This window comes from Ips typographus, linkage group LG8 (assembly GCF_016097725.1).
Source record: "Ips typographus isolate SLU linkage group LG8, UJ_Ityp_2.0, whole genome shotgun sequence".
Classification (NCBI taxonomy): Eukaryota; Metazoa; Arthropoda; class Insecta; order Coleoptera; family Curculionidae; genus Ips; species Ips typographus.
In genome coordinates, this window is record NC_138429.1 from 2,951,049 (window position 1) to 2,972,680 (window position 21,632).

At 32.4% G+C, this 21,632-nt stretch overlaps 1 protein-coding gene and 1 long non-coding RNA gene across 11 annotated transcripts in view; both read left to right on the top strand.

Moving 5' to 3' along the window:
• Rbp6 (RNA-binding protein 6) overlaps positions 1–21,632 on the top strand; it is a 285,917-nt gene that overhangs the window by 256,063 nt on the left and 8,222 nt on the right. For 5 of the 10 annotated variants that reach the window (XM_081985294.1, XM_081985297.1, XM_081985301.1 and 2 more), the window contains 6 exons: positions 5,731–5,815; positions 8,500–8,532; positions 10,190–10,273; positions 17,925–17,990; positions 20,082–20,350; positions 21,430–21,530. In XM_081985294.1, coding sequence (XP_081841420.1) covers positions 5,731–5,815; positions 8,500–8,532; positions 10,190–10,273; positions 17,925–17,990; positions 20,082–20,350; positions 21,430–21,516 — 624 coding nt within the window. In that variant the 3' untranslated portion in view covers positions 21,517–21,530. The remainder of the gene's footprint in view (positions 1–5,730; positions 5,816–8,499; positions 8,533–10,189; positions 10,274–17,924; positions 17,991–20,081; positions 20,351–21,429; positions 21,531–21,632) is intronic. The other 5 variants (XM_081985298.1, XM_081985300.1, XM_081985295.1 and 2 more) reach the window with 4 other exon arrangements.
• Positions 10,280–14,451, top strand: LOC145732807 (uncharacterized). Its single transcript, XR_014179062.1, has 2 exons — positions 10,280–12,361; positions 12,394–14,451. It is a non-coding gene; the product is annotated as an uncharacterized LOC145732807 (long non-coding RNA).

Genomic DNA, 21,632 nt, shown 5'->3' on the forward strand with positions numbered 1-21,632 from the left:
TTAATTTAGTTGCTGTGACAGTTAGGAGGTGTATTCCAATGTCGAAATGTAGCTGAAAACTTCTGCTTTTTACAAAACTTTACTGTACTACCCTAGATTTTGAAGATATAATGTTCTCATAAACTCAAACTGTCAACTGTCTCAAAAATTCCCAGTTACTCCCCTGGTAAATATTTTTCTTTCAGAAAAAATCCCTTGGAAAAAATATTCCTAAGAAAACCCTAATCGGACAAACATCGGATTCTTAAATGTAAGGTTATGTTTATCTAAGAATTCTTGACTTTTGACAGTATCTGATGTCAGAGTAAAACCTGGTTTTCATAAACGAATATTCGTGAAATTCCACGTTTACCGGAAATCGTTGGATTGATTTTAACTTTTATTTTAAAATGTCAGTTTTTACAACTGCCTAATTGGATTTAGAACATTTTTACAGTTTAAACTATTTTTATGGTGACGTGACTGTTTTGACAGGTGTATACTGGCCTTTACAGTGTTGTAAGCTCAAAAATTGTATTATCAATAAGTCATTTGACATGTCTCTTACACTAATTTCAGATTTTCAACTGCCTTATTTGACTGACATGGACTTTTATATGTCTAAAATCAGTTTAACAATGTTAGAATTAGTGAAAACCTTCTAAAAACGCTTGAAAACCTTAAGTTATTCTCAAAACAGATAATGTTGGAAAACTGTTTTAGATTCTGGTATCTAAGCAATTCGAACCGTTTGAAATGGCTTAAAATACTACTTGTAAAAATGGTTAAGGAAGTCTAAATTGCTGTAAACGCTCTGAAAATGCTTGGAAACATTGAAGAAACTCTTAGAAAACAAAATATTGAATACATACTAGTACTCACGTCTGTATCCGACCAATCAAAATTAATTTAAGTTGCTTAAAATGTCATCACACTTATTAAAGTCTGAATTAGCTGAAAACCTGTTATAATCTTCCAGAATACAAAGTGTTAACAACATTCTGAAGATTCTGCTTACGAAATTGCTCAAAAAAACTTGAAAAATTTTTTTTTCAGAAAAAATCCCCTGGAAAAAATATTCCTAAGAAAAGAAAACCCTAATCGGGCAAACATCGGATTCTTAAATGTAAGGTTATGTTTATCTAAGAATTCTTGACTTTTGACAGTATCTGATGTCAGAGTAAAACCTGGTTCTCATAAACGAATATTCGTGAAATTCCACGTTTACCGGAAATCGTTGGATTGATTTTAACTTTTTACGAATTTCGGGATTTTTGCACTGCAATGGCACAATTTTTGTTATCTGACATTTATTCAATTGGTAAAATTGGTAAATCACTATTGGCAAAATACATAAAAGTATTTGCAATTATTATTGTGTATGGCACCATTTAAAACAATAATTAGTATGTGAATGTAAAAAAATCCAGTAAAAAAGACTTCTCAGTAATTCTACAATCTTCATTTTTGAAAAACAATAATATTCAGTCTGACTCTCAGAGGTTCAAATTTTCAAATGACGTCAATTATCGTTTTTTTGTGGATAGAATTGTCAGAGAAAATTGGTCGGCTATGAGAACTACATTATTTGACTTATGGCATCTGTCACTTTATGTCCGAATATTATTATATAATATTCGTGAGTAATAACAATGACCTCATTTGATTACTCCTACGCTGGAAGAAAAGTCACGTGTGCCTCCCTGTAGTCACGTTTACCCCCCAAACAAATAGCTAATTATAACTACTTGCTTTCATATTCAGAATGCCAGCGGTAATTTCAATTTGCTTAAATTGTTTGTCAGGATAACGCTCGTTCAGCGCATAATATGTCGTTATAAAAGCGGTATTATTGGAATATTCTGATGAAGGGGAGACAAGGAATGAATTGAAATTTAATTAATAGAAAATATCCATGTAATTCGCCAATACAACCACTGTTTCTGTAAACATGTAGAGAGGGTATATCAATTAATTGGAACTCAGTTTATATACCTATAATTTTTACACAAAAAAAATACTGCTATTGGCCTTTAAACTTTGTTATGCTTAGCGAACTTAGCAAGGCTTATCGGTTTTTAATCCATCCTACTCGTCGGTTAAACTTATAATCTCTCTGCTTAGATATAAACTTTGCTGCTGCCACAAGTTGCATCCGTTACAACTTTTGCCATTTAGAGCAACGTTACCCAAAAAAAAAAGTAAACAAATTAGAGATAAATGGAAAATACCATTAAGCTGGCACATTTTTGCGGAATGACGAAGGCGAAACATATTTTGACTCTCATCCCAGGGGCATGAAATCCATTTCAGGTATCCTTCAGCTTGAATCCGTTCTACTTTATTGAAATTCAGCAAGCACCGGTCCAAATTCAAATTTCTGAAGTAATATTTATGACCGAAATCGTAAGTGGAAAGCCGGCCAGGTCGAGAGAAAACTTTTAAGTGGCCCGGGCGTTTTTGTCCGAGAGAGTTTTGCCGAAGAGTTTGGGAATTCGTTTATTATAGGGCTCCATTAATAACTAGGTGTCATGCTTGGTATCTTTTACTTCTAGCCTTTAGGCCACTTTAAAGAAACACCATTAAGGCGACAGAGTGCTAACGTTATAATGTGAAGCTGAAAATCTAGTGGAGTCGTTTTGGCTGTGGCACGAAGCTGCAATTGCTTCTAGTTATAATTAAATGGTATGTAAGTACATCTTGCTGTACTAGAAGTTTATCGTCAAGTGTATTGCATTTGTTCCAGTGCAGAATGCGCAAATTGCGGTAGTATATCCTGATGCATTATGTTGAAAATGTAAAGAGTTAGAAGTAAGAGATTTCTATTTGGTTTTCGGTTTTCGTTTATACAAAATTGTCGTGTGAATTCAGCTGAATTGAATACGCTTAAACACGTCATTTGATTGCATTTTTTTCAGATATTGGAAAGTATACAGGGTGCTTTAAATAAACTTATTACTGCACTTTAAGCATCTCAAGAGAGTCAATTCAATTTAGTAAAAACAAAGTAAATTAGCTAACTATCAGACCCAATGTAAACAGTGTTAAAAAGTGTTTTTCAGAACGTTTACGGTCAGCCTTTATAGTAAGTATTTTTTCAGGCACTAGAATCCAGGAGTTTTTCAACATTTTGTATTTTGACAATATCTTTAAGGTTTTGAAACATTTTCAAATGGTTTCAGAAGTTCTCTGATCCGTTATTTAAGCAATTTAAACCTTCAGGCAAAGTTTCCAACATTTCAAGTTTTTTTGAGCAATTTCGGAAGCAGAATCTTCAGAATGTTGTTAACACTTTGTATTCTGGAAGATTATAACAGGTTTTCAGCTAATTCAGACTTTAATAAGTGTGCTGACATTTTAAGCAACTTAAATTAATTTTGATTGGTCGGATACAGACGTGAGTACTAGTATGTATTCAATATTTTGTCTTCTAAGAGTTTCTTCAAGGTTTCCAAGCATTTTCAGAATGTTTACAGCAAATTTAGACTTCCTTAATCATTTTTACAAGTATTTTAAGCCATTTCAAACGGTTCGAATTGCTTAGATACTACAATCTCAAACAGTTTTCCAACATTATCTGTTTTGAGAATACTTTCAAGCAATTTTAGAAATTTTTTACTAATTCTAACATTGTTAAACTGATTTTAGACATATAAAAGTCCATGTCAGTCAAATAAGGCAGTTGAAAATCTGAAATTAGTGTAAGAGACATGTCAAATGACTTATTGATAATACAATTTTTGAGCTTACAACACTGTAAAGGCCAGTAGACACCTGTCAAAACAGTCACGTCACCATAAAAATAATTTAAACTGTAAAAATGTTCTAAATCCAATTTAGACAGTTGCAAAAACTGACATTTTAAAATACGAGCAAATAAAAGCAATTCTAATAAAACCTAGTTGACACCTGTCAAAATCAGTCACGTGACTTTGAAAATGTATATTAATCGTTAAAAAATGTATAAATTAAATTTAGACAGTTAATATTGCAAAAGATATGTCACGTGACTTTGAGGAAAGTGTAAAGCCCAATTGACACCTGTCAAAACAGTCATAAAAATAGTTTAAATCTAATTTAGACAGTTGTAAAGGCAGAAATTGTAAAATACACGTCATGTGACTTTTAAAATGTACTTTAAACGTTGAACATTTGGTAAATTAAATTTAGACAGTTGCAAAAGGTGAAATTGTAAGAAATATGTCACGTGATTTTGGTAATCCAATTTTTCAGAGTTTCCAACTCTGTAAAAGCCAATTGACACCTGTCAAAACAGTCACGTGACCAAAAATAGTTTAAACTGTACAAATTGTAAAAGCTGAAATTGAAAAGATTGATAATGCAATTCTGAGCTTGCAACACTGTAAAGGGTAGTTGACACTTGTCAAAGTTCTATCACGTGACTTTTAAAATGTAGTTTAAACGTTGAACATTTGGACACATTGGTCAAGTTTGAAGCTCTCTAGCGGCCAAACTATTCAACCAATCAACCAATGTTGCATATCGGTCGAAAGCACATTTCATTGACTATCCATGAACATATAAAAATTCCTATCATTTTAGTTAAATAAGGGAGTTATTCGTATTCAAACGACACAAGGAATGAAAATTGAACCGAAAAACTGGTCAAGTTTAAAAAGCTGACGACCAAATACTCAGTATATTTCGGAATATCCTTAAAAAAAAAGCAACAAATAAAGAAAAATCGACGTGCTCAGTGTTTTTTACTCAGATAACACTAATTTTTCAGACTTTACATGTATAACGTTCTATGACTTCCATCATTTTAGAGTGAACACAACAACACTTAAATACCGCTTCTGATTGGCTAAAAAAACATTCTGGCTCTGGTCCAGAATAATATAATTAGAAAAATCCTCTAAAAGGATTAAGCAAATGTGGCACTTCCGACAGAAGTTTTTTACTGCTAAACAACTACTTTGCTAGCAGGCAAAGCGCTTTTATCTATTTACCTCGGGGAAACAAAGAATGCACTTTTGCCACGGGAAAATTCAAATTTTTTTTGGATAATGAGATAATACTTTGCCTATTAAAGTATCTTATTTTGTATGGAATCTTAAGAAAAGCAATTTTTTTTAACTGTGCCAGTAAAAGTTATCTAGTCAGTTGAATGTTTATCTCGAGGCAAATAAGCCACAACCAGATATTATCCGGATCGTATCTGTGTTTGAAATCGTAAAAACGTCACAAAATCCGGCTTTCCAGAATAATCAAGATTTCCCGCCCTTCATAAACAAACCTCCCCCGTTGAGCGTCAGAAAATCGATCGCAATTGTCTTTCCGAAAGTACGTAAATTGCATTTTTAACAATCGCCTCCAACGCCCCGGCACAATAGAAAATTATTCAACGTCCTTAAATTTAAATCTTTCGAGTGGGTCCTTTCCCAAGAAGACTGAATCCTCGGAAACGTTTTCTCTGTGATTTATAAGGGGGCGATTTTATAGTGCATCCTACACAATTAAACAAGTCCAATTAAGGGCGACAGAATCGCCCGAAATTCTTTTCTGTCGAAAGTAATTTAGGTCAAAAAGGGAACAGTCGACATTATGGCGCTTTTCGAGCTCTTCTTTTAAAAGCTGATAAAGTTTCTTTGAACAGCCCTGGAAGTTTAATTGGCCTTTGTAATCTATTCGATTAGTGATAGGGATTTGTTTTCTTTTTATTATTTAACTAACTATATGTACCTAGAATGTAATTTTTAAGGTGTTTATTAAATTTGCTTGTTTTAGGTCGAATGTAAGAAAGCGCAACCAAAGGAAGTGATGCTACCAGCTAATCTGGCAAAGACAAGAGCTGCAGGTCGTGGAGCATACGGTGAGTTGCTCGTGCTCAATCCGGCGGTGGCTGCCGCCTCCACCGCCTCCGCACTACGCTACACGCCGTACCCGGTACCACACGGCGTGGCTACATTGCCGGCTACCGCCGCCACGGTACACCACGTACCGTCGGCCACGGTGCCATTGGCCACAATCGCGGTGGCCCCGCCCCTGCATTACGCCACCCACGCCCTCTACGACGTGTCGGGTTGCAAACGGGTTTTTGCTACAGGGCCAGCACTCCGCCCCCGCGGACCGCCCACTTTGACCTACAGTATGAGCGATCTGTTGGGCGTCCAAGGGTTGGATATCTCCACCGTGTATACTACACCATTATAAACATTTATTAAACTATGCCATTCTAGATGGTTACCTTTTTAGTCAACAACGTTAGTCGTGTACTAAAAACATCACCGCAAAAAAAAAACAAATTAGTGAAACTATTTTTACAAAGAATTAGATTTTTTATGATGAAAATAGGCCAAAGTTTTAAGTAGCAAAAGCCCGTCCTCTTTGCGTATTAGTTCTTTTTTATTTTGATTAGTTGACGCGTAAGACACCGCAGCTTTTAAACTATTGTTTCCGTCTGATGTTCATGAAATTTCGGCGTGTCTAAATCGAACAGTTTTTGTGTACAAAGTCAAGCAAAACAGTCTCCCCCCATTAAATTTCATAACTTCTCTAACCTACTTTGGTTAATTCTAAGTACAAGCCAAGTGAAAAAAAGTAGAAATATTTTTTGGTTCAATCAATATTTTTATTAACAAAAAGCGTGGTTGCTATCAATTTTAATTAAATATCTCAAACTCGTTAGGAGCTATAACTGAAAATATTATTTTTTAAATACATGACCATCATACTCACCACAGTTATGAAAACTAAAATTTTTCCTCCTTGTTCAATTTTTAAATTGTAATTTCTTTATTTCACGTTTCTGTCATTTGAACATTAGAACAAACACTAAGTCATGTTCTATCATAGTATCATGTACGCAACTTTGATTGTGATGATGATCTTTCAAAACAGTGCTTTTTAGTTATTTTGCTAAACCAAACCATGCAAATGGCTTTTAAATGTTTCAGGGCCAATGAATAGCCTATTTAGTTACTATTTACCAGCAACAAAAAATTTAAAAAAACCAATGTAGAAAGCACCCTGTTAATTATTGTAAAATTTTATATCATAAATGAAAGGAATTAATTTTTGATATTCGGACATAAATGAAAAATTAAGTAAAAGTTTTTCAGGGTTGTGGTTCGATTTCAGCTGATTTGGAAACAAAATTTTTACCTTTTATTTAGTATCGTTACAAAGGAGAAAAGAACTGAAGGCTCTTAAGTCTGCTGCTAGATAGTTTTATACCACTTTTTTTTAATTTGGCTGTACTGTTGTAATTAACGTAAAATAGTTTCTTAATCAATGTTGCCTAATTTCGAGTTTTACTGAATCTGAAATAAAACCACCATCATAGTGTCCCAAATTAAGAAAACCAAAATTTGCTTGATTTTAGCAGTAAATCCGACTCTGTAAAACCCCTAGGCCTATAGCTAGGTACTCCCCTCTTTTGTTTTTGTATAGAAAAAATCAAAAATAAAGTCGGGGCAGTAGTAAATCCTTTTCAGGTCCTGGAGCGTACGTTCCCTGGTCCTTTTGGGGAGTTCGTCCTGGTCTCATCTATGTAATGCCATAGCCCCGCAAAGGTGCGACCTAATCTTTTGTATAGTACCTCTAGTTTAGATTAATTCCTTAATTAACGTACTTGTTGGATGAACGTATCAATGTTTAATTAAACTACCCACATAAAGTTTACAAAACGTTGATATGTCAGCATCCAGCTTTACTGACACATTCAGCTAGGAACATAGAAGGTTGCCATATCTCCACCTGTCAACGTTTTACTTTGTATAGAGTTGACAACAGTGCAGCTATATATATAAATTAATTTTATTTTGGTGGGTTTATACTCAATGTCACATAAAAGTTTTGCGTCTAAATGATAAATTATGCATTAGTATAAGCTCACCAAAAGAATATTAAATTAGATAGGACCTAATAATGATCAATACCTCATTCTATTGCCTAGAATATTATAGCTAGTTAAAGGTAGAAGCGGAGTAAAAATAGTTTCAGCGCATAAAGGTAATGTAATTCACCTTACATTTTGATGTATAATAACATATAATGGTCGTTATAGCTAACTTTTAATGTAAGTTGTTGCTTATTAGTGCTTAAAAAGTTTTCACTCGCTGAAAATTTTAACAAAAAAATAATTGGAAAAATCGGAGAGTAGAATAGATTTTACTTATTGTGAATTTACTAGAAACTGTCTCTTTTCAGTGTTTTGATCAATAATATCTTTTGTATTCAGTAGTGATTTAGTAAAAACTTAGTGATTGTAGCTTAGTCGAATGTCCTGCAAAGCTGCAAATGGTCGTTTATTTATCAACTCAGAAATATACAGGAAAAATTAGCTAACAAACGATTAGAATTGCTTTCTAAAAATCTTATTGCTGGTTAAAACGTAGATTTTAGACACGTAGTAGAAATTTCATGAATGCTAAGTTATACTTTTTAAATTCTTAGCTTAACAATAGACGTTTTCTTACTTTTTTATTTAAAAAAAAAACTCGTCAAAACGACAGCTTTGTTCTTTTAAATTAATGGTTGTTTTTGTTTTTTTAGATTTTATGTGGTCTCTGGGAGCTCTACCGGACGGTAAGTAAATTTAAACTATTTATATGTAGTTTTTATTAAAATTAATAATGTCTATTTTATATTTCCAATCAATTTATTGCAAGAATGGTGTCATGTACAGGGTTACTCACTCAAAAAACTTAAATATTATGATGTGATTTAAAAAGTTGAATTAAATAGTAGTTTTGAGTAGTAGTTAGACAAGTGCGAACAAGACACTTTGCACAAGAGTTAGGAACAATATTTTTTCTACAAGAGACCCCAGACTTCATTTATTTTGGAACATAAATATAAATTCTGCTTTGACACATGCAGAGCTTGTGTGTCAGATTTAACCTTAACATTACTGTTTGCGCAAAATAAATACTTTGCACACGCTAGTAGAAAAAAAAATACTACATTTTACTTACAAAGAAAAATTCACTCACATTAAATGTTATTAGAGTTCCATGAGGAGGATTTTTGACAGATGTGACAGAAAGATTTTTTTGGAACTAGTTCCGTATGTCAAAATGCTGCAAACTTTCAAATACCACCCTGTAAGGCTAGAAAAGTTAAAAAAAAACCATGCACAAAAGCAATACAGTTTTAAATCATTTTAGGTAAATTTTATAGGTTTATGAGTTGAATTTTGCCGATTGTGACTTGTTTTATAAACCCAAAGACAAAATTTTGTTTGTTTTTTGATCAGCAAATCCAGGTTGAGTAGATCTAATAATAGCATTTTAAGTGGACACTTTGCAAACTAAAAGAATATAAATTTAAAGCAAAACACAGAAAAAATCTGGTAAATTCTAGTGAAAGTAAATTTATTCCATTTATGGGTTGGCAACACTGCTAATAGCAAATATTTTTAAAAATTATTTAAAAAAAAAACTTTTGGTGGTAATTTTTCCAACTTCTTCTTCAGTTTTCTTAACCCTGTATGTACATCAGTTTTACTAATTTATTTGTGGATATTATGACTTGCATTTGACTTAATAATTTATTTTTTTTTTGATAGTAACTCGTTTCATGTTTCTTTAAACCCCGTTTAAAAATTTAATGGAGATCTATTTTGCCCGGCTTTAAGAATAAATTTTAATTAAAACAAAGTCTTTTAACCTCCGATAATGACTTCGTCTAATTACTGAAAAAAAAATGTTGGACGCAAACATCGATATAAAATTTCATTACTGGGATGGGAGCAATTTATGTGATATTCTTAATCTTTTAATTAATTCTTGGATATTATAAAGCCGCGGTATAATGAAACCTTCCATTTTAACGGGTTTATTTAACAGGGAATTATCGCAGGACTTTAATATAAATTATTCTTAAGCCCGAATATATTGCTTTAATCTCTGGCCCTTATTTTTTTCCAATCAACTGTCTGTAATAAATTTTAATGTGGTTTTCCTTAGTTATCACTTAGTTCATTTTTGATGTTTGTTATTGTCCCGTTTAAAGTTACTTAGCTGTATGTCAACAATTATTTCATATTTTTAGTATATTTGCGTATTAGGTAAATTCAATTTGAATTTAGAATAGTGTTTTTTTTTTCAAACTGTTGGATAAGTATTGGTCGTCACGTTTATCGGATCTAACTCCCATTGAGTTTTTTTCTGTATGAGGGTGACTTTTTTCAAAATAAACCATTTTTTGCTGTTTTTTTTAATGGAATTTTTCTGATTTTCAGGTTTCCCAGCAGCCGCATACGCAGCATACGCGGCCGGCCGTGGGTACTCGGGCTACCCTAGTTTCGGACTGCCTTATCCTACAGGTAACGCCCTTCATCCCCTTCCGCACATTTTGTCGTTACCTTTAAATCACCCTCACTCTTTGTACGGGGGCGCTACCGCGACCAGTTTGCACGCCCTACCCCTGTGAACGTTTCGTCAGACTTTGGCGCAAACGCCGCTCCCTCGTAACGTCGTCGTCCTGCGCAAGCGCTAAAGTCATTTTTTAGGTTAGTTTCGATTTCAAACACCCCCAAACCGCCATTTTGCCACCTTAAAATCGGCTTCTTTTAACTCAAATTAAGCTTTTTATCGAGGTTTCTGTGTAAATTGCAGGAATACTCAGAAAGTTTATAATCAGTTTATACGCCATTGCAGAAAATATACAGGGTGTTTTTAAGGTTTTGAGTGTGAATTGGTTATAAATTTATGAACCGTGTTTTCCTACTTTATTTAAACTGCTCAACATAAAAATTCACACTACTTTACCAGCATTTCAAATCTCAATTATTCCGGATTATTAACATTATCTGTTTATGTCTTATACAGGATGGCGTTAACAAACTGAGTAAAATTTACTAAAACTTACAATTCTCAGTCATTCTGGTATTTATGGCCAATTTTTATGATTGAAAATTAGTCAAATTTATGAACATTGATTTAACCAACTGTTTTCAGTCATTCTAGGCCATTTTTAAGCTCAAAACCGTGAAAAACTGTCATATCATAAAAATTGACCTACCGGACTATTTGCAATCAATTTAGACAAATTTTCAAAGCCAAAACGTTTGAAAAACAGTACAATATCATAAAAATGTACTGAACAGACCAGAAAAATTGTCTGCTTTGACAAAATAAAGTGTCTCAAAAGTGTCATTCTGACGCTAAAACTGTCAAAAGTGGTCAGAATTGAAAATGGCTGAGAACGTCTAAACGTGTTAAATTTGAGCAGCAGCAATTCACAAAACTGGGAAATAAATCTTGAGATTTCAATAAACACTCCTCAAAGTAACCAAAATGAACATTTCTTCGTTATGTTCTCATAATTTTAGAGAGCACGTTTGCGCCACCCTGTATAACACTAAAATTGTCTATCCTTCTTAATCCAGAATGACTGACTTTTATAATATAACAAAATAAACACGTTTGACATAAAAAAATGTAACTAACTACTATAAAAGTGTGAATTAAATTATAACAGTGGTCAACATGCATTACAAAAAACTGCAATAATGAAGAACAAACATTGTTAACAATGGTGTAAGTACCTAATAATTATTTGTGTAAACCTTGGAGTTCCAAAAAATATAGACAACTAATAATTCAAGTCTATTAGGTTAGAGTGTAGTTAATCTCTAGGTTAGTCCATATTTAGCAAACGTTTTAGCCCCCTCTTACGCAATATAATGGACTTTGTATTATCTGTGGTTATTCTAGGTGTAGAAACTGTTTAAAAAAACTTTTAGAAACTACGTTCAATGTAGATTATAACGGTATAAACATGATAGATGTACTCGTAAAAAATAGGAGTTATACTTAGTCATTCGATACTTTGGTGTAGCGAATTACCCCTGCGAATTACTCGTACTTGTTGGATTAAATAGGAATTTTCAAGTTTTAGGTAAATAAGGTTACATTGATGTGATAATAACTGAATCACCAACCGGTTAATTTTTATCCAGCGAATTTAAAAAATTCTTAAGCAATAAGAGTGAAACAGCGGATGTAAAAATACATTTATATTAATTGTGATAATAACATTGTTTTAAGTTTAACTTCAATTTCATTCCATTCAGAGCTGTCGCAATTACTCAAAAAATGTTATTGAATTACAATTACCAACTACTCTAAAATGTAATTTTAGTGTAATTCAATTATCAATTGCAAAAATAATTTTAAATAGTAGTTAAATTACAAATCAACTAGTTGACAAATAAGTTAAATAGTGTACTTAATTAAGTTCATGAAAACTGGTGAAATAGTAAAGATGGAAAAGTGAATTTTGGATATGTTATTCAACATTAAATTTCCCACAATTCGTGAAATATCCCAAGTCAAGTAAAAGTGCAACTTTTTAACTAAAACTCAGACAATAATCAATTAAAACTTGTGAAAACTGGTGAAGGAGTAAAGTTTGAAAAGTGAATTTTGGATATTTGTTCAGCATTTAATTTCTTATTATTTTTAAATTTTATCTTTTTTCTGAGAAACTTAAGGACAAAATATCTTTCTAAGGTTTCATCAGGTAATAATCAAACTAGCTACTATTTTTCCCAGACAAAACAGAAGCATATTCCTTTCAGTTAAAATAAAGTAATTGAATTACTTTAGAGTAGTTCAACTACTGAAGAAACTGTAACATCAATTACCAATTGCAACTAATTTTGTTTAGTAGGTAATTGAAAAACCAATTACAATTCAATTACTTGAATGTTGAATTAAATTACTTGAAAGTAATTGAATTACATTTTTCAATTAAAGTAATCCAACTATCGACAGCTCTGATTCCAGTTTAGACATAATTCTAGAGGAAACGAAAGGAGATACAAAAAACTATTATTTTATACCTACAGGGTGAGCCAAAAATGGGAAAAGCTTTAGAGATTTTTATGAGAAAATTTACAACACACTTTTAGTTGACAATTCGGAGATCATCGGAAAGAGCATAAAATTTCCTTTTCAATGCTGTATTGATTGATATTATTGACACGTCCCTAACGTGAAAAAATTTTGTTTTTTCTTTCCTAAAACCTAAAACAAAATCGCTATACAGGCTAATTATTTACCAATTTGACTCACCCAGTATAAAAAAAGTTATAACAAATGATATTTACTTTTTCTATAATTTGTTGGTTGTTTTGACATTTACCATTAAGACAAAAGCCACTCTTGGAAAGGATTCGTCCCATTTTCCATCCCTTCTTTATTTCATGGTACAAAAGCATTTCCTATTAAGGTAAATGATTAAGTTTGATTATTTTCTAAAAATTACAAAAAAAAGTAAGTGTAAGAAAATAATTTTGCCATTATTAAACTCGTCCTTGCTTGGCATATCAGCTATTTTTGGATTAATTTTACAATATCAGATAAAATACTAAATTTATGGAAATATTATAATAAGTAATCGTTCACAGGGGTACGGTCTCTGGGCAGGTACTGGCAGTGAAAAATCTGCTAAAACGTCCGAATACTAGGCGTACCCACTCACTTTTGGCTTATGTAAAGAGGAATCCATTTTTTACATAATACTCAAATATCAGGGTGATTCAGATGTAACTAAATGAACTGCGCAATAAAATTATTCTGGCCTAATGAAATTCATCACAACGGATGGCGCAAACAACAGAACGACAAACACACGCTAGCCGAATATCAAATATTATAACGCGTTAATGCTAATTATTATTTACCTTTTGAAACGTCATGTAACAAGTTGTTATAAATCTAATTAGGTTAGAATAATTAGTTAAAAGCGCAGACTGCGAATAACGCGTTTGTAACTTTGTAATGTGATTTATTGGCTGTTGATTTACTCTGTTTAATTGAACAGTCCAATTTGAAAATTTATGACACGTGATTGATTTGAATTCGGCTTAATGAAGTTTGAAGTTATATAAAAAATGGTCGACCTCTTTTCGCTTCTGCAAACATTCGACAAGTTGCTTGGCTTTTCGTGAATTAATTGCATTTTCAAATGAAGTTTCAGTGCTGAACTTAGTTTAAAATCAGTATCAAGAATAGAAAGTTGATCAGAATTAAGCAAAAAAAATCAATTAAAACCGCGGAATTGGGACAGTTTATTTGGTCGGTCAGTAGCGGAACATTTCACTTGGTCAACTTTGTGGAAAATTGAATCCGACTGTCTTGTTTAACAGGGCAAAAGGGGAATCGGACAACTGAGTGATTAGAGCTAGGTTGTCGGCTACGCTCGGTTAATATTGCTTTGTTGACTTGTAGAAAGCTGATTTAAAGCTTGTTATTGCAAATTCATCATCCCTACTAGCTAGGCGTAGTCGGACCGACACTATTGCAAAAATAATGTAAATGCACTAATTATTATAAATAATATATTTAACTGAGTATTAATTATTAAGTATTCGATGTTACCAGACTGTTGCTTAATTTAAATGTTGCTAAAAGGTGTTATGATTATTATTATATGCAACCAAAATCATTCGAAGCAATATAATATGTGAAATAAACATGTATAAACTCTAAGGAATCAGCGGTTTTTTTATTCTACATACAGATAACTGAAAAGCAACCTGGCTGGAGCGTTATCCTTCAAACTGTCTTTCACATGTCTAATAGAAATCCGAATAACGTATACACTTCTCAAAATCTCCATCCAGGTTTGCTTTCTGGCGTAATAATGGCGCAAATTTGTGAAGTTTTGCACCTGGACCGAGCTTTTGGCAGACAGGCAATTCCACTAGAATGGGCCCCGATGCTACAGTTGATAACTTTTTCAAGAGTTCATTAAAAGAGCGAGAGAGCTAAAGTTTACGTCAATACTTCTGTTTTGGCCATATGGCACCCGATTCTTGTTGTTTACCACAAAACAACCTATTTTATGTCTTATTTTTGTGGTTAAAAAGTGTAATCCACATGACCAACATTGTTGGCCAAGAAAAAGCTGGTTTTTTTACCAATCACAAATTATTCTCACTGTTCTGATTTCCACGTAGACTTTGCATTATACCTAGTTTATGTAATTTTTCAAACGAGATAATTTAGATTAAGATAGGCACATCAAATAACTAAACCAAACTACACAGGCACTTAAGTTAAGTATGTTCAATATGAATTTTGACCAGTATTTTATCCATGGAATATTTCTATTGATATTTGGTTTCTGTATAAAACCAGGAATAGTTACTGACTACAGTTAAGTGCTACATCTTTAGCTACTAACCAACAATTATAAAATATACAGAGCGTTACAATTTTTGAGATATTGAGCTTAAATTTGGAACTAACTACTTAAAGCCTATATCATTGTCTTTAGAAAGCTAGATTTTAATAACTAATTGGCAACATGACTAAGACATTAAACATTGTTTTGTTTTATTACAACATTTAGCTGTTTAGATAGTTTATTAGTATACAGGGTGTGCAAAATTTCAGTTACAACCCACTTACGTTGATTAATATTTAGCTGGCTCCTAGCCTAGGTTGCCACAGAATATTTTAAGCTTTCTTTGAGAGTTTTTTATGTAAATTTAAGCTGTTTGACTGTGCTTTAGGCTATTTTAGTCCATTTTGAGCTTTTATAGGACATTTTAAGCTAAACTACAATTTTAAGCTGTTTTAGAATTTTGAGCATTTCGTTACCATCATGTTAGTGACTGTTTTCAGCTTGTTTAGGTTAATTTTCATAAGAAGTTTTAGCTTTATCTAGGCTTTTTTTATCTTTTAGATTATTTCAGGTTTTAGGCAAAATTTAATGGTTTTAGGCTCGTTTAGGCTGATTCTCAGTGTTTTAAGGCAATTTAAAATATCTTAGACTGATTTACTTCTTTATAGGATTGTTTTCAGAATACATACCTGACGTACTTAGCCAATATGAAGAATTCTAGGCTCATTTTGTGTATTCTAGGGCACTTTAGGCTAAATTTTATTGGAGATATTGACGTACATTACATATCAAAAAATTATTGTCATGAAGCAAGTCAGAATTTTATTCTACTCCACATCTTGCATTTACTGGTAACTTTTTAATGTTGTTATTTTATTTCTGGCTCGTTCAGCATTGGGGTTATGTTTAGTAATTGCTTGTGGTCAGGCTGCTACAGGTGTTAAATTTCAATACAGGGTGGATCACGATGAACCACCTGTTCGTAAACTTATCTAAACTGCTACAAGGTAACAACTTGGACACTCTGTATATTAATGTTTGGATTCTTCATCAAATTCTACAGCATAGGAAGGTGTTTTTATTTAACAAACTAGCCTTCATTACCTTTGTAAAAATGACGGTTTTCTGCAGGTACAAAACTAAATTTTGTTTGGAATCACATTAAATAGGAAATATCTCAGAAACAAATAGTGTTCTCCAATCAACTGGGTTTGAACTGACGACTGTTTTTACCAAATTTTTACTGATATTCGAAAGGCAATAATTATTTCCTTTCATATAAAAACAAAAACATTTCTGCTCCTTATGTAGGACTTTCCATATGATCGTGGCAGTTCATCGTGGTTCACTGTTTTTAGTACCTAAGACTGTAGTGTCTACAAGTACAGTGTTCTTGTACTAAATTTGATTGTAGAACTTTTCGGTAAAAAATTATGAAAAACCCAACATTAGAAAGTGCTAGGGGTTGGAAAGTGGCAGAAGAAGTGGATAGCGGCAAATCTGAAGGGGCGAGTAATCTACCTACTAATTTAGCGACGTGATTTAACTATTTAGAGAGTCATGTGAGATTTAATTGCCAATAGACAGTCAGTGTTTAACCCTAGTCCAGAATAGCAAACAGTAGTACGATAATTTATTAACGAGTAGTCCGATTAATTTGTCAATAGTAGAAGCTATTTAAATTTGTTAGTAGTGAACGTATTAGAAATGTTCTAATACATTTACTATGTTAGTTTTAAAACTATTTTTATTAAATAACATTGTAATAGGAGTTAGATTAGTTGTTAGTGGGTAGAACAATTAGTTTAGAGTAGCTACAATGTCGTTACTAACATAAATTATGTATCCCAACTGAAAAATATTATCGTGAATAGCTTAGTCGCTGTTTTTTATATCTTTTCAGAATTTAGTACGTGCTTCTAATCATGAGAGTGTAATTTAGTAGGCTTTAATAACAGTAAAACTCCCTATAATTAGAAGCACAATAGAGTGAAATTTCCGAAAGTAGTTACTTAGTCATATAGACAGAAATATCACATAACACAAAACTAATCACACTAAACCTTATTAGTTACAGAAATCGTTAGACGCAATTAATACCAAACAACAGATTAATGAAGGAAATAACATTTTTTGTGCATCTACCTATATTGAATTCCCGTTGATATATGACGGAACCTAGAATGGTAGAAAAAGTGTCATAAGTTTAGGAACAGATTTTTTCCTATAGTTAGTGCCCATCTATCAGACGTCCACCATGAAATATTGACTTTACGTCCCTTTTTCTTGTCCTAAATTTCTGTTACGAAAGTTCAAGAAGGGATTCTTTATATGCGTCTATCGATTGCGACTTGACATGAGAGATTTTCTCTTGGGAAGACTCAATAATATTTTAACTTTCTGGTTCTTATTATAGATTTGAGTGTAGGAGTTTTTTTAATTTGTAAATTGATTATTTTCAGTTTTATGGAATTACCATTGCATTTAGTTCAATTTTAACTTCAGTGTCTCCTTCACTAATATTTGATGATTGAAATTATGAAGTACAAAGAAAAAGGAAATTATTCTAAGATATAATAAGGAAACAGGTCATATAATAGTGTGGAACAATTAAGTAACTTAAACCATTCTTTTGGTTATAAAAACGCCCCCTAAATCTCCATGTCGAGTCTCCCACACAAAACCATCAACAGTCGACACATTATGTAATTTTCGATCAAAACTTTCACAATTTACTCACCACTAACCAGTTCAAACTTTTGAAAGTTTTGGTCTTTGATAATTTTAAGTTGAAATGCAATTTTGCCGTAGATCCTAATTTTTATCTCTATTTTCAGTCGACTTAACAAATGGACAATTGACACCCAACAATAACACCCCTCTACTGACTCAGGCCTTGTCAGGTAAATAGCTAACATTAAGTCACTACATTTATGTTTTGTACTGTTTTTGACAAACATTTTAAACAAATCCATTTTCATTGCAAAAATAAATCATAAAAAAACAGTGCAAATTAATCTGATTTCACTAGATCGAAGATTCAGATCACACAAATCGTAGAATTCACTCAAAAATTCACTGTAATTCTGACAATATACAGGATGAAAAAATATTATATTACTACTTATGTCTCTTTTTTTTAACTTTTTTTAAACGTCTAATATTTATTTAAATTAGGTAGTAACTGTTATTTTGATTGCTAAATTTAATTTTGTTGAAAATTATTAAAATGTAACTTTTCTTATGGTTTAAATGTTCCAATTCATTAAATTTCATGTGTTTTTGGTCATAAAATGCCATTTTCTTGAAAAATTCAGCTATATAATTTTAATAAGCCATATAATTTTCTTGCATAACGTAAAGAGTAGTGGTTAAATTATAGTAAACAACCCTGTACATTTTTCCAGGTGTTTTACCTGAAAAATACTCCAAGTAAACACATTTATATTAAAACATGTATAATATATAAACTTGCTTTGATTGGGTTAACCACAATGTATTATTGTTATTGTAACACTGGATAAATATGTTATTTTATTTTTTAATATTGATTTCGTTTAAATTATATTCAACAGATAATAATTCATTTCGTAAATGTAAACCAAATTATTAAATGAAGGTAAATATATTATTTAAACACAATATTTTAGAAGGTTTTATAATAATTATTAAATCCTGTTATTGAATAATCTAACATGTCCATTATTTTCAAACAATAATAACTATATGACAAATTAATTGAGATGTAATAATAATTATTTTGTGAATTTGGCTGATTACTCTCTTTTTTCTCTTATCTGTGACTCTGTATATACGTATATACCGAGTGTCCATTAAAAAAGTTTTCTTTATTTTTTGAGTAACTTTTCTTACATTTTGGACAAAATACTTATAGTTTTACAGGGTGTCTGACCAAACTTATATTTTTTAAAACGCAATGCCTAGTTTTCTATCGATATTCAATTGTTTTTTTGTCTAATAAACTTAGTTATGCAGGGTGTTTCAAAAAATCAATACTTGTACCACATTTCTTAGCATATTTCATTTCAAACCAAGACATCCTCATTTGAGACATCCAGTATAATTAAAATTTGTCCAGAAATATAGCAGACATTCGTTTTTTTTAAACTACAATTAATGCTTGTAACTGGGTGGTTCAATTAATAATTCTGTATATTTTTCTGAAGATAACGAATATTTCCGAAACGGTGTGACACAGAGATGTCAAACCGTATATCATTAAACTCGTCTAATCAAGAGCTGTCTGAATCTATAACAATGTAATACAGTGTGTTTTAGTTAAAATAATCGAGTTACAATGTTAAATAGAAGCAAATGTGTCAAAGTTTGCACTTAAAATGCCCAGAAACTGAGAAACATAAATTTGTATTTATCATAAAGGATACTTCCAATAACGAATACAAAATCTAAGTTGATTCTAACGCATTTTCCTTGATTTACCTCTACAAATTAAAACTATACCGGCGGCTATTAGAGGGAGTATAAATGACCGAGGCGGGGGTAAAGAGGTGCACTTAAAGCTTTTTCATCAACGTTTATTTTTTGACGTTGGAGTATTCTTGGAGCACTTTGTTAGGTGCCATTTCCAGTAAAAACAAACTCGGCGCGCACCATTAAACCCATTTCCAGACTGGCCGGCCATCGTAAATCATAGTTGGGGACGACGAAACGAAACGAGGACACATTTAAATAAAAATTCCTGTCAGTCCCTGCTCGATGAGTTTTAACATGGGTTGTCCGGCGAAATAGGAAAATTGAATGTTGGATAAACATTCGTCTGTTTTTGTTTTCCATTCCGGTGTCCAAGCTCCTATTCCGGTTTTTTTTTTCGGAGAAAGAATGTTAAAATGGGATTTTTGGATTTCGTGTCGGCTCAGTATTTGAATTGATCATTTAACCCAATATATCTGTTTTCAATGCATTTTAACTGTCTGTTGCTTGTGGAAAAAATTGAATGTAATATTTATTTTCAGTAATGAACAATTATCAAGCCGCAGCCGCCCAAGGTTTCGGTCCGCCTGCTTCACCGCATGCTGCGGCTGCCGCAGCAGCCCAAGGCGCCCAACGTGCAGCTTTTCCGGCAGCGTCCAGCCCAGGTCCGGCTTTGGACATGTACAACAGTAGCGGCGCCGGTCCTGGTGACAGTGTCGGCTACGTGCAGGCAGCCAGTCCGCAGCCGTCCAGCTTCCCCGCTATAGCTGTAAGCCGGGCGCCGCTGAACTACAGTCCGGTGAGTCTTAAAGTAAGCTATCCAGGTTTCATTTGTTGTTTATTATGGGTGTTCATAGTTGCAAGTTATTGGATTTGACCATTGTTGTTTCTAAGGGCCATAATTCTTGTAAGCAGGGAACGAGATTCTTTTAAAGTTTATAGAATGTGACAGAAGTCGTTGACAATGCCAGGTTTTGGTCACATTTTTTTGGTAAATCCCTTCCCTCGTTTCAAGAATAGCACCCAGGGGAATCACGGGCATAGGAGATTAACATGGGAATTGAAAAATTGGTTGTCAATTTTTTGCTTTTAAGGAAAAAAACGCTTCAGATAAAAGTTGTAGAGTACATCTTCGGCTATCATAAGTTTGATCATTTAGACGGAAAAATCTCTAAAATTCCGAACTTTTTAGGTTTATAAACAAAAATGTAATTAGATTTTTGTAATAACTTGTTTATTTTCTAATTTTAAAGTGGTATTTAATTATCCACACTTGAAGATAACTATACATTTTCTTCAAGTGAAAAACCTTACAACAGGTGGAATTTTGGTGGCTTTTTGGTACCTTAAAGAAGTAATTTTTGTGCTTTTTTTGCTTCAAACTACTCTATTCTTATGTAAAATCCATTAAGATAGTGACTTATTTAAAGTAAATTTGAAGCATAATGATACATGTTTTTGCTCTAATTAAAGTTTTTCGAGACCTGGAATAAATGTTTCAAGTCGTAAGAGGGCTTAATTTAGTCATCCTGATTAAATATTTACAAGTCAAAACCATTGTTTGTTTGAAGCACTTTTAGCTGCAAATGCATTTTTCTTGCATATAACTCAAAATTACTGAATAAACTTGTTTTGATTAGAGAATGACGGATTGAAATTTATTATGATTTTAAGTGGTGCAATAACTGTTGAGCGCAAAAAAAGTCAAATTATCCTATGTTCATCTCCTATATGTTACATCGAGTTTTAATAAGTTTTAGATTTAATAAGTGTTCTAGTTTTATGAGTCAATTTTCCATAGCAGTATTAGAATAGTACCCCCACGTGTAAATTCCAATACTTATAGATAGTTTATAGCAAGTAATTTTTATTAAATTGGTCTAAATTTAGTTGCAGACAATACCAAGCGATGGAAAGTTGGCCACAGTGTCCCTATATACAACAACTAATGCAGTATCGCCATATATTCACTACTAAATGAATTGATAAATGTAAGCAGATTTGATTAACTCCTATTCTCTTCACTTTCTTCTTAGTTTTGCATGCAGCATTTTGATTTTTTTCTTTTTCACCTCTGAAAAATGGTGATTTGC